Source organism: Orycteropus afer, unplaced genomic scaffold (genome assembly GCF_000298275.1).
Source record: "Orycteropus afer afer isolate SDZICR_OR568_19922 unplaced genomic scaffold, OryAfe1.0 scaffold00010, whole genome shotgun sequence".
Taxonomy (NCBI): Eukaryota; Metazoa; Chordata; class Mammalia; order Tubulidentata; family Orycteropodidae; genus Orycteropus; species Orycteropus afer.
The window spans coordinates 21,262,873-21,279,902 of NW_006921597.1; the positions used below are offsets into that span (position 1 = coordinate 21,262,873).

The 17,030-nt window shown below is 38.1% G+C and overlaps 1 protein-coding gene across 1 annotated transcript in view; it reads left to right on the forward strand.

The window, feature by feature from the left end:
- Window positions 1–1,339: 1,339 nt before the first annotated feature.
- The window catches only part of LOC103205259 (calcium-binding mitochondrial carrier protein SCaMC-1-like), a 72,221-nt gene continuing 56,530 nt past the window's right edge, over window positions 1,340–17,030 (forward strand). The window contains 4 exon segments of the mRNA XM_042782101.1: window positions 1,340–1,522; window positions 2,324–2,450; window positions 5,344–5,431; window positions 11,714–11,825. Of these exon segments, the coding sequence (XP_042638035.1) occupies window positions 1,340–1,522; window positions 2,324–2,450; window positions 5,344–5,431; window positions 11,714–11,825 (510 nt within the window).

Consider the following 17,030-nt stretch of genomic DNA (forward strand, 5'->3'; position numbering starts at 1 on the left):
TTCCTTGTCTCAGTTTAAATGCTACTCTCCATAGTTTGGGTCTATTTTGGCTTGAGCAGTGTTTCTGGTTTTGTGCCTTGGCTCCTGCTGGTTAGGGAACCTTGAATTTCTCACTAAATCTTCCATTTAACCCACTGGCCATGAGATCCACTACCATTACACAAGAGCAATTGGCTCCAAATATTTTTATTCACCTACGTGCAATTTTTGTACATTTACTTAAAAATTATATATACAGGAAGTTCCTGACTTCTGATGTATTCTAGCTACCATGAAGGGCACTTATAATCATCTTTTTTTTCTTTCTTTCTTTTTTTTTTTTTTTGTACATCTTATCCTTAGTAATAGGAGCTCTGGTGCAGCTGTGGTTCAGGCATTGAACTGCTAATCAGAAGGTTAGTGATTCAAACCCACCAGTAGCTCCGTGGGAGGAAGATGAGGCAATCCACTTCCCTAGAGGTTTATATAGCCTTGGAAATCTGCTGAAGGACTCTATGAGCCAGAATCAACTTGATGGCAGTAGGTGGGATCAGTAGTAAATAGACTACATACAATGTTGCAGCATGTAATTTGCTAATGTTACCATTCTCAGATGTAATGTTTCCAAGTCCCAAAGACAAATACTAATTGGATTTATAAAGATACTGATAACAAAATGCAATAATAATAAAAATTTGAAAAAAAAAAAGTATTCCACTTATATCAGAACCAACTTAAAGAGGAGTCAGAGCATCAGAACCCCCTTAGTAAATCCGGGACTACCTGTACATTCAGTAGTCAATTAGTTTAAATATTAGAAAGCTCATTTCCCCCTTACTTTCACGTATAGAAAAAGAAGTCCTAGTATTTTCTCCCTTGGTTACTAAGCGTTTGAATTTCAACAGCCCCATCGTAAAGAAGATGAAGCTTTGGCCCAGTAAGAGGAAGGGAAACAGGATTGGCCCAGGAAGACCACATCAAGGCTTATCTACTTTAACTTTGGCTCTGAACACAAAACGGAAAGATGTTGCTAAAAATTCATAACCACGGGACTACCCTCAGCCAGTTTGGAGTTTAAGTTAAGACTATGCTGTTTGGAAATCGCCAGACCAAAATACCAGGAAACAGAAATGGTGGTCTCAAGCTGATACCCCCTAGCCACGCTGAAGGAAATGCAGAACAGGCCCGGCGCCCGACTGGAGGGACCCTCGCCTTGTCCGCTGTCTTCGAACGCAGAGGTTTTAAGTCTAGAGGCTTTGGATGGAACCCAGAGGCTTTCGAACTGCGAGTTCGAGGTGCACTTGGCCTGCGAGCGGGACGTCCCTCCCCACCTTTCAGGGTCCCTGGCCCTGTGTGAATTATGCTGCGCCGGGTATGCGGCTTCCTACTGCCCACCGTGGCCAGCCAGGAATATGAATCTGATTGTCTTTTTGAAGAGCTCTTTCAGAAGCTGGACCACAACCCGGATGGGATGGTGGACATCACCGAACTGCAGGAAGGACTGGAAGCCGTGGGCATCCACCTCGGCCAGAAGGCGGAGGAGGTGCGCGAGGCCGGGGTGAAGTGTTGCCTCAGACCCTTCGAAGCACCCCCCTTGGGTCGTAAGTTGTTTTCGCGTGAGCTGCTTGCCTCATAATTACCCCGCTTTCGAAACCATTTCCACAAATTTATTTCCTGTTAGAGAACTCCAAAAACCAAATCAAATTCACTGCCATCCAATTGATTCTGACTCCTAGTGAACCTCATTGGATTTCAAAGGCTGTAAATCTTTACCGCCTCACTTCCACAAAGCGGTTGGTGGGTTCAAACCACTGAGCCTTATAGTTGCAGCCAAATGCCTTAACCACTGCACTACTAGAACTCCTACTAAGGTGGAATGTAGAGTGACTGCCATCCATCTCACCTAAGTGGGGCTCACCATCAAAACAAGACCTGGTTGCTTTATAGAGTAAAATGAATGAACGTTGGGTAGAAGAGCAAACTAGTCAATCTCTAAAATTCTTTAAAGTTCTAATACTCAAAGATCCTATGTTTTTAGTGTTAGAACTTTTACTCTAAAAACGAAAGTATTGACAATTTATGGCAGAGTATCTAATTTACCAGAAGGCTGGAGGTTCAAACCCACCAGCCACTCCTTGGAAGGTTGGGCAAGCTACTTCCTTAGTAATACCGCCTGGGAAACCCAAGGTGGGGTCACTATGAGTTGGGTCGACTCCATGGCAGTGCCTTTGGTTTAGTTTGGTTTATCTAATTTACATGAGAGAATCATACAAGTATTTACCATCATTTGTAAACTACCTTGTTTGAATCTATGCCTCTAATATTATATTTTTCTTTCTTACAGACAATTTTAAAATCTATTGATACTGACACACATAATCTACTGAACCTTGGCAAATTTATTGAGTACCTTAGAGATCATGAGAAACAATTGAAGTTGGCTTTTAACAGTTTGGACAGAAATGATGATGGTTTGTTTTTATACAGTTAGTGAACATATATGTTCAGTAATTAAAATATGTTTGTAATTAATAATAAAATATGCAAAGGTTTATTATTAGATATTTGGCTTTGTTGAAAGGTTACTAAAAAACCTCCTTTATATAATTCTATCATTTGTTTTGCTGTTATTACTTCCAAGGAATATTTTTTAAATTATGTAGTTTTTATTTACATACTATATTTTACAAACCAAACCCACCAAGAAAAAAGGCTGTGACCTGTGAACAATATGCTTCATCATTATTATTAACTCTTGACTGCTCACCAGAAGGCTGGCGGTTCAAACCCACCAGTCACTCCTCGGAAGGAAGGTTGGGCAATCCTACTTCTGTAGTGATACTGCCTCAGAAACCCAAGGAGGAGTCGCTATGAGTCGGGGCCGACTCGACGGCAAAACAACAACAACAACAACAACCACACACATATATATATATTGAGTCCATAAGACTGTGGGACTGATCTATTGTAAAGGTGGGTTTTCAAAATACTGTGTGAGGTCAAACTTGCTGGATGATCAATGGAAAATAATTTTTTTTTTTTTTTATTAAAGTGTCTCATATACATTTGCTTCGATATGGGGCTGGTGACACAGGACGCTTAGATGATGTTCTTTTAAGGACCGTGTGGTATTAATAAACAATTTACTTTTTCTTCTTTTTAAGAGCTAGTGTGTCTCAGAGCTTTCTGTTTGCTAGTTGTCTCTTTGGAAACCTTTTGTCCTCATCACCACCCGTCTGTGGGATTTGGAGTTTAGTAGAGTGGGCTGCTATGGAGTGATGGGAGGAATTTTGCTCAGTATAATTATCCCCCAGATTCACCCAGTTATGTTTTGTGGACTCATTGTTATTCCTTATAGTTGTATAGTATTTGTATCCATTTTGTATATATGTACCACAATTTGTTTATCCATTCATCCACTGATGGGCGCTTAGGTTATTCCCATCTTTTTGCTATTGTGAATAATGCTGCAATGAACATAGGTGTGCATATATCTCTTCATGTCACTGCTCTTAAATCTCTAGCATATGTATCTAGGAGTGAGATTGCTGGGTCATAAAGTATTTCTATTCTAGCTTTTTGAGGAAGCATCATACTGTTTTCTGTAGTGTTTGCACTATTTAACAAACCCACTAGCAGTGTATAAGAGTTCCAGTATCTCCACAACCTCACCAGCATTTGTTGTTTTCTGTTTTTTTTTTTTTTTTTTTATCCATGACATTTTTGCAGAGGTGAGATGGTATCTCATGGTAGTTTTGATGTGCATCTCTCTAATGGCTAATGATGGTGAGCATTTTTTCATGAGTTTGTTAGTCACCTGAATGAATGTTCTCTTAGGTGAAGTGTCTGTTCATGTTCTTTGCCTACTTTTTATCTTTTTTTTGTTGAGTTACTGAAATTTTCAAAATATTTTACAGATTAAATCCTTATCAGATATGCCATTGCCAAATACTTTCCTCCAGTCTGTAGGTTCTCTTTTTATTCTCTTGGTAAAGTCTTAATGAGCATAAGTATTTAATTTTTAGAGGTCCCAGTTATCTAAGAGAGCTCTGGTAGCACAGTGCCTAAGGCACTTGATTGCTAATCAGAAAGCTGGCGGTTCAAACGCACCAGCCACTCCTCGGAAGGAAGATGGGGCAATCTACTTCCAAAGAGATATCACCTCGGAAATCCAAGGAGGAGTCGCTATGAGTCGGGTCTGACTTGACAGCACATAACAACAACAACAGTTATTTAATGTATCTTCTATTGTTCATGTGTTTGTAGTTGTGTTTGATAGACTATGTAGGCCAAAAATTATGTCTCTTAGTTTCGTTCCTATGTTATCTTTCAGAAATTTTACAGTTTTAGCTTTAACATTTAGGTCTTTGATCCATTTTGAGTTGGCTTTTGTGTATGGCGTGAGGTATGGATTCTGTTTAATTTTGCAAATTGATATCCAGTTCTACCAGCACCATTTGCTAAAAAGATGATCTCTTCCCCCATTGAATGGGCTTCAACCTTTTGTCAAAGATCAGCTGTCTGTTGCTGGATGGATTTACTTCTGGGTTCTCAGTTCTATTCTGTTGGTCTATGTGTCTATCATTCAGTCAGCACTAGGCTGTTTTTTATTACTGTGACTGTATAGCAATGAATGCTTTTTACCTAAAGTCTGAGAAATAGTCATAATATTTTGACAATGTTTTTACATGAACAAAGCTCCATGTATCAGTGGTGGTTAAGTTAGTTTCAAACAACGAATAAAAGTTAGTTAAGTGAAGAGTTGGACTGCTCTAGGCAGAGGAAATAGGTTGTTTGAAGGCTCTGGTCACCTCAGTAGAACATGTCATGTCTGAGGAACTGGAGGAAGACCAGTGAGGCTGAATCTGAGAATGAGATGGAAATTAGTCAGAGATGAGGCTCGAGAGGCAGGCATGGGCAAAGTTATGTAGACCTTGAGGCCTGAGAAGGTGTCTGGACTAGATCCTAAAGGGTAATGAGATGGGAAACCATTAAAGAATTTTCAGTGAGGATGTAACATGATCAGATTTGTGTGGAGTGTGGATTAGGGATCTGAGCTAACATGGGACTACTGTGATGGGGATAAGTGATTTGAGAATATTTAGGCATAGAATATATCACAATTGGTGAGTGGTTGTGCAAGACGAGGGAAAGGAAGGAGTGAAGAATGATCAGTTTAAGCAATGTGGAAGTGTTGATACAGGAAATATAGTATGAGCTCTCCAGTCTCTTCTTTTATCTTTACAAACAGCCAAAGTAATCAGAATATTGATGTTTTATGGAATGTTGTAATAATGTACTATTATTTGCTTCTATATCATTTAAACCTTCCATTTCATCATTTTTTTCTTTATTCCTTTAAAGGAGTGATTGATGCTTCAGAAATTGTCCATACTCTCAGTTTAATAGGTTTAAATATTTCTGAAGAAAAGGCAATGAAGATTCTTAAAAGGTCAGCCCTTATATATGTGTATATGTTTAAAAAAAATGTCTCTTTTCCATCATTATTCATACCAGTTTTTTTTTTAACTGAGATATAATTTATGAGCTAGATAGTTAAATTCTTTAAAGTGTACAGGTCAGTGATTTTAAATATGCATATACATTAAAAATTATTTTTAATTTACTTTAAAACCTTTTTCCTTATAAAATGACAACTATGGAAACTTGAAAAGAATGAATAATTGCTTACAGTTCTTGAGCATTTTTTTACTAGCACTCTTCTATGAACTTCACATATATTACCTCTTTTAACCCTCATAAGACTTTAGAGGCAAAGTGTATTGATTTCCTCATTTCATGGATGAGGAAATTGTTGACTAGTGAGGTTAAGTAACTTGCATAAGTAGCTTGTGGATTATTACCACTATTCACCACCCAAATGTTATCTCACTGATACATTTTGTTGTTGTTAGATGCCATTGAGTTGGCACAGACTCATAGCAACCCTATGTACAACATAACAAACACTGCCTGGTCCTGCACCAGCCTCACAATCCTTGCTATGCTTAAGCTCATTGTGATAGCCACTGTGTCAATTCATCTTGTTGAGGGTCTTCCCCTTTTTTGCTGACTCTCTCCTTTACCAAGCATAATGTCCTTCTCCAGGGAATGGTCTCTTTTGACAGCATGACCAAAGTAGATGAGACAAAGTCTGGCCATTCTCACTTCTAAGGAGCATTCCAGCTGCGCTTCCTCCAAGACAGATTTGTTCCTTCTTCTCGCAGTTCATGCTATTTTCAGTATTCAACTCTCCTTCAGTCTTCCTTATTTATTATCCAGCTTTCACATGCTTATAAAGCAATTGAAAATACATGGCTTGGGTTGAGTGCACCTTAGTCTTCAAAGACAATCTTTGCTCTTCAGCACTTTAAAGAGGTCTTTTGCAGCAGACTTGCCCAGTGCAACACATCATCTGATTTCTTGACTGCTGTTTCCATTGGTGTTGATTGTGGATTGTTGTTGTTGTTATGTGCTGTCAAGTCAGAGCCGACTCATAGCGACCCCTCCTTGGGTTTCCGAGGCAGTATCACTACTGGAAGAGGGGGCAATCTACTTGATTGTGGATTAAGTAATATGAAATCTTTGACAACTTCAATCTTTTCTCCATTTATCATGATGCTGCTTATTGGTCCAGTTGTGAGGATTTTTATTTTCTTTATAATGAGGTGTAATCCATATTGCACACTGTAGTCTTTAATTTTCATCAGTAAGTGCTTCAAGTCATCTTCACTTTCAGCAAGCAAGGTTGTGTTGTCTGCATACCACAGGTTGTTATTGAATCTTTCTCCAATGCTGATGCCACATTTTTCTTCATATAGTTCAGCTTCTTGGATTATTTGCTCAGCATACAGATTGGATAAGTATGGTGAGAGGATACAACCCTGACACACACCCTTCCTGCTTTTAAACCATGCAGTATCCCCTTGTTCTGTTCAAACAACAGCCTCTTGGTCTATGTACAGGTTCCTCATGAGCACAACTAATTGTTCTAGAATTACCATTCCTCTCAACGTTATCCATAATTTGTTATGATCCATACAGTTGAATACCTTTACATAGTTGTGGTAGTTAAGGTTATATGTCAACTTGACTGGGCCTGGTTTTGAGTGGCTGGGCAGCTGGATGTTATTATTCCCTATGATAAGATTGGTAATCAATTCCATGGTGGAATCAGCTGAGCTGCTGAGAAGCTGGTCTGCTTCCAGTATAAAAGAAGAAGCTTTGAAAAAGGTCTCTGGGCTTTTTGGCAGTTTTGGACCATGCGTGTATCTGAGTCTTCATTCAGCAGTCTGCTATGTTTCCTGCCAATCTTCAGACTGTCTCTGGACTTGAACCAGTGTCCTGCCATGTAGTTGGGTAATTTTGGGACTGTGCCATTTTATTTGTCAACCTTGGGTTTGTCAGCCTCAGCAGCCAGCAGCTGCCTGAGCTAAGAGATGCTTCCAGCTTCAGTGGGCCAGGAGCAAGAGGCAGAACTGAAGCTCAAGGTCGGGGAGCTTTCACCCAGCCCCTAGAGCTGGCACTTTGAACTCGGACTTCTAGTTTCCCAAACTGTAAGAGAATAAATCCCTGTTTGTTCAAACCACCCATTGGTGGTATTTTCTGTTAGAGTGGCACAAGATGACCAAAACAATAGTTAATAAAACATAGGTAACATCTTTGGACACTTATCGGTAGAGCTGAAAAGCTTTGTAATATTTGCCCAAGTAGGGCAAAGGCTGGGCTGGCCCAAGAGGTCTGAGGAGCCATGAGGTCAATGAACCAGGAAGCAGACACTGAAAAGACAGGGAGCGTGGGAAGTAGAGCTTGGAGTTAGAAAAACAAAAGGGAAGAACGCACTCAGCATTCCTCAAGCTGAAAGAAGTGAGGAAAAAATTTAAGCCTCGAGTTGCAATATTGAAAGATTCTATGGGCAAAATATTGAATGATGCAGGAAGCATCAAAAGAAGATGGAAGGAATATACAGAGTCACTGTACCAAAAAGAACTGGTAGATCTTCATCCATTTCAGGAGGTGGCATATGTTCAAGAACTCTGGTAGCATAGTGGCTAAGGCACTTGACTGCTAACCAGAAGGCTGGCGGTTCAAACCCACCAGCCACTCCTCGGAAGGAAGGTTGGGTAATCTACTTCCGTAGTGATACTGCCTCGGAAACCCAAGGAGGGGTCGCTATGAGTCGGGGCCGACTCGACGGCACATAACAACAACAATAACATCTTTCTGTTCTTCTTTGCTTTCAGCCAAGATCCATTTGATGTCAGTAATGATATCCTTTGTTCTATGTTCTGTTCTGAATCTAGCTTGAATTTCTGGAAGTTCCCTGTCAATATACTGCAGCAACTATTTTTGGAATAAATTTTTGTGCATATGCTTATTGCTTTTTGTAAGACTACATACTTCTATTTTCTGTTTTTTGAACTTTATGATTAGTGCTGGGGTGAGATGACATCTCATTATTGTTTTGATTTACTTTTCTCTAATGACTAATGATCACAAGGTTTTCTTCATGTGTTTGTTAGGGCCTGTTTTATTTACTTCATGCTGTGTTAACAGAAATACCACAGGTGAATGGCTTTAACAAATAGGAGTTTATTCTCTTACTGTTTTGGAAGCTAGAAGTCCCAGTTCAAAGTGCCAGGTTTTAGGGGCTGGGTGAAAGCCCCTTGACCTTGGGCTTCAGTTCTGCCTCTTGCTTCTGGCCTGCTGGAGCTAGAGGCATCTCTTCATTCAGGCAGCTGCTGGCTGCTGAGGCTGACAAATCCAAGGTCAACAAATAAAAATGGTACAGTCCCAATATTACCAAACAACTCAAGGCCACTAACTCAAGTCCAGAAGACAGTCTCAAGATCAGCAGACAATTATAGCAGGCTGTTGAACCATGACTCGGCTACATGCAGGATTCAAGTGTGCCAAAAAGCTGCAGACCATTCCTAAAGCTTCTCCTTATATACTGGGAGCAGACCATATCCCTAAGGCAGCTACTCAGCTTGGAGTTGATTACCAGTCATATCATGGGGAATAACTATATCCAGCTGCCCAGCCACTCAAAACCAGGCCCAGTCAAGTTGACACATAACCTTAACTACCACAGTGCCGGAATGTCTTCTTTGGTGAAGTGTCTGTTCATGTCCTCTGCCCATTTTTAAATTGGATTATTTGTCTTTTTGTTGTGAAGGTGTTGAAGTTTTCTCTAAATTTTAGAGATTAGCCCTTGTCCAGACACATCTTTGCCAATTTTTCTTTCCCAGTCTGTGGGTTCTCTTTTTACTCTTTTAGTGAAATCTTTTGATGTGCGTAAGTGACTAATTTTTAGGAGATCCCAGTCATCTATTTTGACTTCTTGTCTTTGTGCATTTTTAATTATATTCAATAGTGTGCCTGAATAGTATACTTGAATTATGTCCAATAAGTTTATCCCTATTTTTTCTTTGATGCTCTTAATGTTTTTAGGTTTTATGTTCAGATCTTTAATCCAACTTGAGTTCGTTTTTGTATATGGTGTGAGATATGGGTCCCTGTTTCATTTTTCTGCAAATGTATATCCAGTTTTAATAGCACCATTTATTAAAGAGACTATTTCTTCCCTGTCTAATGAGTTTTGGCCCTTCTCAAAGACCATCTGTCTATAGGTAGATGGATTTACTTCTGGGTTCTCAATTCTGTACCCTTGGTCTATGTGTCTGTCATTGTGCCAACATCAGGCTGTTTTGACTACTGTGGATGTTATTAGGTTTGAGACTGGGAACACTACTTTGTTCTTCTTTAGCAATGCTTTACTTATCTGGGGTCTCTTTCCTTTCCATATAAAGTCAGTGATTAGTTTTTCCATCTCTCCATCAAGAAAGATGATGGAATCTAGACTGGGATTGCATTATATCTGTAGATCATTTTGGGTAGTATTGACATTTTAATGATATTAAGTCTTTCTATACATGAACATGGTATAGTCTTCCATTTATGTAGCTCTTTCTTGGCTTTTTGTAAAAATGTTTTGTAGTTTTCTTTGTATAGGTTTTTTTTTTTTTTTGTTAGATTTATTCCTAAGTACTTTATCTTTTGGGTGGTTATTGTAAATGGTATTGCTTTCCTAATTTTTTTTCAGAGTTCTCTTCATTAGTTTAAAGGAATCCGACTGATTCTGTATATTGATCTTGTACCCTGTCACTTTGCTGAAACTGTCAATTAGTTCTAGTAATTTTACTACTGAGTCTTTGGGATTTCCTATGTATAAGATCATATGATACTTTATGAATTATATAGTGCCAATTGACTGAATTGTCCCACAAGACTATATTCCTAAGCCTTCAAATCCGGAACCAGGGTGTTTGGTTATGTCTAAGAAGTGCTCCCCTATGCGCTATACCAAAAAACAAAACAAAACAAAACACACCAAACCCACTGCCATCAAGTTGATTCTGACTCATAGCAAACCCCATTGGGTTTCTGAGGTGGTAAATCTTTACAGAAGTAGATTTTCCAGTCTTCCTTCTGAGGTGGCTGGTGGGTTTGAACTGCCAGCCTTCTGGTTAGCAGTCAAATGCCTTAGGCACTATGCTAGATGGTGTTTAAGCCAGGAGACTGTAAAAAATGAGCAAGGAGAGACTACAGTACACAGAGTCCTAGTGTTCTCTCATGTGAAGAGGTACTGGAGATGAGAAACCAGAAAATGAGACTGAGAAGCAGTCAGAAAGAAAGAAGGAAGGAAAACCAAGAGATTATGTTGTCTTGGAAACCAAGTGAAGAAAATATTTCAAGGAGGAGAGAATTATCTCTGTCAAGTGCTTACTGACAGAACAAATAAGATTAGGACAGAGAGTGGTTGGCTGGATCTGGCACTGTGGAGTCAGTCAATGGTGGAGTAGTGATAGCAAAGGCCTGATGGGGGTGAGTTCAAGAGAAAGTGAGAAGAGAGAACTTGGAGACAGAAAACAGACAACTCTTCAAGGAGTTTGGCTATAAAGGAAGAGAGAAAATGCATGATAATGGGGGAAGTGATGTTAAGAGTTTTTTTTTAATAAGAGCACTCATACTTGGGGGAGAAATAAAGGACAGCTGGTCTGTGAGTGAATGTCAGGAATTGATTTGTGGCTTGAGGAGATATGTGAGAATTTGCAGTAGTCACTAAGGGAAACAAGGAAGCGGGGTGTTGGTTGAGACTAGAACTTGAAATTTTGGAAAGCTCACACTTAGCAAGTGTAGTATCCCACTATCTTTCTTCACATTCTTAATTTCAGTCACAGAATTAAGAAATTCCCTGATGGTATTGTTGTTGTGTTGTTGTTATGTGGTATAGACTCCTTAAAATTGACTTGATTACTGTTATTTCATATTGATGGAAAGAATGTAATATCCAGAGAAAACAAATTGTCTTCAAAGATTCATAACCAAAAATGGTAATTGTCATTTATCATTCTACTGCTAGAGACATAATAAGATGAGGTTCCAAGATGGAAAGAAGGGGAAATATTTAAGAAGTTCAGTAGTTCTTTATAATTTACAAGGCCATTGTACATTTAATCTCATCTAATACTCTAATAGCTCTGTAGTATAAGAATTACTCCCCTATAAACTGAATTTCAGAGATGTTAGGTAGAATCTCTATCATTACAAAAATCACAACAGGCAGAGCTCTAAGTATAAATTCTCTGACTTGAAGAATGTAAGTGTTATCTTGATAATGCTCTTTTTAATTTGTGAAGTATTGTTTATATACTCTTTTTAAAATATACAGCATGGATACTGATGGGTCAATGACAGTGAATTGGGATGAATGGAGGAAGTATTTTTTATTAAAACCTGCAAGAAATGTTGAGGAAATTGCTGACTACTGGAACCGTTTTGCTGTAAGTGGTCTTTTTTCTTGTTTTTTAAAACTACTGGTTTATCTTACGTCATGAGTCATGGACATAAAATATAATGCATCATGAACTGTTAGAAAATTATGGAAGGCAGAAAATTAAGTATTACAATCACTTCCTAGCTAGTGAGGTTTTTTTTTTCTTTCCTTGTTTTCAATTTTTATTGTGATTTGGGTGAAAGTTTATAGAGCAAATTCGTTTTCCATACAGCAGTTCACACACATTTTGTGTCACCACATTGACTGCAATTCTTCACAATGTAACAGCTCTCTTCCCACTTCCTCCCTGTAGTTACCTCTTCTCTGTGTCCTTCTCGCCCCTGCATTCCTGCCCCCTGAGCTGTTTCCCTGTGCAAACACTGACCTTCTATTCTCCCATGATTGATCATTCCAAGGAGTGTATCTACCTGATGTAAATGTTCACCCCATATTGGCTGGAAGTCACAGGATTAAGTTCAGTTCCAGACTAGCTATTGAGGTCTTGGTATAGAATACTGTTTCCTCAGAAATTTTATGATGTCAAACATCTGAATTGGCATATAATATCTATTTCCACTTGTGAAAGGCAAGTTTCAACTTGTGAAAGGCACCTATTTGTTGAGAGTAGCTGTGCTGTTTAAGAGCTAATTAATTACTGTTACTCAGTACCATCATTCTGTATTACAGTTCCCTGTTTACTTACCTGAATCTCCAAATCAAACCAAACTCCCTGCCTTTGAGTCAGATCTGATTCATAGTGACCTCTCCTTGGGTTTCTGAGCCAGTATCACTATGGAAGTAGATTGCCCAACCTTCCTTCCAAGGAGTGGCTCATTGGTTTGAACTGCCAGCCTTCTGGTTAGCAGTGAAATGCCTTAGGTACTACACCACCACAGCTCCTTACCTGAAACTGGGGCCTGTGAATTTCTTTCTCTAAAGTACCTGCCCAATGAATATTTGTTGGATGAATGAGTAAACCACAATCACTCTTTCATGAGTACTATGCTTCTAGTTTTCTCATATTCATATATAGTTATATGTACATCATAGTCTGCATAGCTCTTATCTCCTGGTACACTTAGAGAGCTATGCTTCATGATTGGCAGGAAACAATTTTTAATGTTTTGCCTGAGAACTCCAAATTATCATCTACACTATGCTTCTAAATCTGTCTGTCTATCTATTTAATATAACTCACTTAAAAGATTTTTGCTACAAAGACAGAAAAAGTGTGATAATGGAGGAAGTGGGGTCAAGAAATACATTTTTTTAAGATGAGAATGTTTGAACACTTATGTTTTGGGGATATTCCAATGTATATTTTAATATCCATATATAGCCCAATATATAATTTAATAATCATGTGTTTTAAATATTCATATATGTAAATATTCATATATATAGTGTGTGTGTTGTGTGTGTACATGTGTGCATATATATGTGTGTGTGTGTGTGTGTGTGTGTATATATATATATATATATATATATATCTCCAGTCTTCCTTCTGAGGTGTGGCTAGTGGCTTTGAACCACCAGCCTTCTGGTTAACAGTCAAATGCCTTAGGTACTATGCCACCAGAGCTTTTATATATATACGTGTGTGTGTATGTATGTATGTGTATGTGCGTGTGTGTGTATATACTTTCTGCAACTATTGAGATAGGGATTATTATTCCTATTTCATGGATGAAGAAACCAAAGGCATACTTTACTTATTAGTCCTGTGACCTTGAGGACATAATTTAGCTTTTGTGAGTCTCATTTTTTCAGCTATGAAATAGAGATGTTATTATTGCCTACCACATAGAGACCATGCTTCAATTAATGAGACAATTCATGTAAAAGCCTGGAAACAGGAAGTGATTAATTAATGCTAGTAGGTGGTCAAGAAGGACTCTGGAGCTAGTATGTTTAAGTTCAAATCCAGGCTCCGTCTTTACAAGCTGTGTGACCTCTCCCTGCCTCAGTTTTCTAATGTGTAAAATGAGGCCAAGAAAAGCACCTACTCATTACATTGTGAGGATTAAACTAGTTAATACAGATTAAGCACTCAGAACAGCATCTGATGCATCTTAAGTACCATATGTGTTACTTGTTATTATTGTTGGTAGAAAACAAGGAACTTTGAACTGAATCTTGTTTTGCAAAGCTTGTGCTTTCTATTGTTTCTTCATGAAATCTATGTGTTTTTTTCCCATTCATTTTTCTTTAACATTTTCTTTTAATAGTCTGTTTTAGAAAATTACAATAAATAGCATTCTGCCTTATCCTCCCTCCCACAAACCCTTGAATCTCAAGCTGACAAAATCAAATACTATATGAAATCTAGATTGTCTTTAACTGCCTTCTAAGGAAGGTGAAGTAAGTGAAACGGAGTTTTGTATGGGGCTCTACAGTGTTTCCTGTTATCTGTGAAAGATTCCTGTGAGATAGGGAGAAGATCAGTAGGATCACATTCCTGTTGACTATGGATAGGTAGGAAAAATCAAAGAAATTCCACTGTAGCCTTGGTTTTAGGGGTGTACCTTCTTAACTATTAGTCAGTTGTCATTGAATCAATTCCAACTCCTTGTGATACCATGTGTATCAAAAAAGAACTATGTTTCGTAGGGTTTCCTAGTATCAATTTATAGAATACCTGTAATACATGCAAAGTACTTAGAAGTGCCCGGCATGTGTTATTGTTGTTAGTTATCAAGTCGATTCTGAGTCACGGAGACCCCATCTATGCAGACTAAAACTGCTCCATAGGGATTTCAGGCTCTGACCTTTCAGAAGCAAGTCACCAGGCCTGACTTCCCAGATGCCTGTGGTCTAACCACCAGCAATTTGTTAGCAGCCAAGCTCGTTAACCGTTTGTACCTCTCAGGGACTCCTCTTAACTTTTACAATCACATTTATGAACCTTCAGTCACCAATGTTCTTTTAGTGAAAAATATGTAGTTGTTGAGATAAGATTTTATCCTTTTAGTAGTGTTTACTCTGTACCCTTCCTTTTAAAGATAAGTGAAAGAAATTCAAGTCAGGGAAAAAATAGACTTATTGTGTGCTTACTATAGGATGCACTTTCTGTTTCATACTGAAGATAAAGAGCAAACCACATGGATAATAGCTGTTATGTAGATTAAATGACACAGTACCTGATTTAACTAGTAAAGTTATATAAATTGAACTCAGTAAACTACCTTTTGGGTATAGTACTAAGATAGGGTTCTTCATTTGTTCCAAGGGCATGTGTACTGTTTGATTTACAGTAACTTCACAAAAACCAAAGATACTTGGCAGTAGAGTTGTACAGCACAGATGTAGAAAGCAGCCAGTTTACTGGGTGAAATACAGAGGGCAGGCTCTGGATTCAGGCTGCTTTGCTTAAATCCCAGCTCTGCCACTTGTATTGAGGTGGAGTAAATTATTTAATCTCACTGGGCCTCAGTTTCCTTAACTGTAAAACCAACATAACAATACTTACTCTCTGAAGGTTATCATGAAAATTAGAGATGACATATGTAACTGTTTAATACAATGCTGGCTCTGTTCAGTAAATGTTAGCTTTTACTTATCGAACAGATATTAATTGAGCTATTTCCTAGTCACATTATTGCTAATGACTACACACAACCTAGGTACTTGGATGCCTAAATTACCACTAAATAATCTACATTTTATTGGTAGCTATTATTCACTGAGTGTTTTTCAGTGCCAAACATCATGCTAAGTGCTTTATATGCTTTAAGTCATTTGGTTTAAACAACTTTACGAAGTAGGTATTACTAATATCTTCACATTTCCTTTGAGGAAACTGAGAAAGACCCAGAGAAGTCATGCAACTAAGACTTAGGGCGTTGGGATTCGAAGCCAATCTGTCTTTTGGACCCAGGTCCTTATTCATGACATATATGGTAGACTTTCTAGACTCTCAAAAAATCCTAGTTTTGATATAAATAATTACTTACTCTCACTCACTGCCGTTGAGTCAGTTTCGACTCACAGTGACTCCTCCTTGGGTTTCTGAGGTGGTATCTGTATGGAAGTAGATTGCCCAATCTTCCTACTGAGGAGTGACTGGTGGGTTTGAACTGCCAGCCTTCTGGTTAGCAGTCAAATGCCTTAGGCACTGCGCCACCAGAGCTCCTACGATATAAATAGAACAGAGCTTATTATCTGCTGTGGGGCACCACATGGAAAGATCTAGATTTTTTTTTGTCAATTCCAATGTAGGAAAAGATATAAAAGGAAACTTGCTTTTAAATATACATGTATATTTTATATTTGTTTTGTTAGAGGTAGAGTTTGACTGAACCAGTGGATAGGAATCCACTAGATCTTGAAGACTGAAGATACTTTTTACATTATTGTCAATTACATAAATAGTTATTACCTTACTAGTAGTTTGTATAGCCTGTATTTCACTATAACCCAGAAAACCAAACCCACTGCCATGGAGTTGATTCTGACTCATAGCCACCCCTATTGGGTTTCCAAGGCTGTAAATCTTTACAAACTAGATGCTGTAAATCTTTACAAAGTAGATTGCTTTGTCTTCCTCCTGCAGAGCAGCTGGTTGATTTTGAACCACTGACCTTCTGGTTAGCAGTCAAATGCCTAACCCACTATACCACCAGAGCTCCTTATATTTCACTATGTTATTGTTATATAGATCAAAATATTTATTAGAACTTGATAGATTGTTCCTTTTGTATTCAATCTTAAACATGATGTAGATTTTCTTTTTTTTTTTTTACATGATATAGATTTTCAAAATGGGAAATAGAAAGGTTATCTTAGACACGATAAAAATAGTAATTACACCTACTCACTTACCGACTATCTAGTTATCAGACATTTTGCACTTAAGACAATAGTGAAAAAAATCTATCTATTTTGCACATTAATGATGTAAGTCTGGTAGTAACAAATACCGAGGTGTGAGATGAGAGTAACATTGACTATGATAGTTAAGATTATCTGTCAACCTGGCTGAGCCATGCTTCTCAGTGGTTTGGCAATTATGTAATGATGTCATTTGGCAGTTTCATAATGATATAATTTGTCAGTTATGTAATAATGCAATCTGGAAGTTATATAATGATGCAGTCATCCTGTTTTGTGATCTGATGTGGTTATCCTCCATTTTTACATAAAACCTATTTTCTTTTTTTTTTTTTAATTTTATTTTATTTAGATTTGGGTGAAGATTTACAGAGCAAAATCA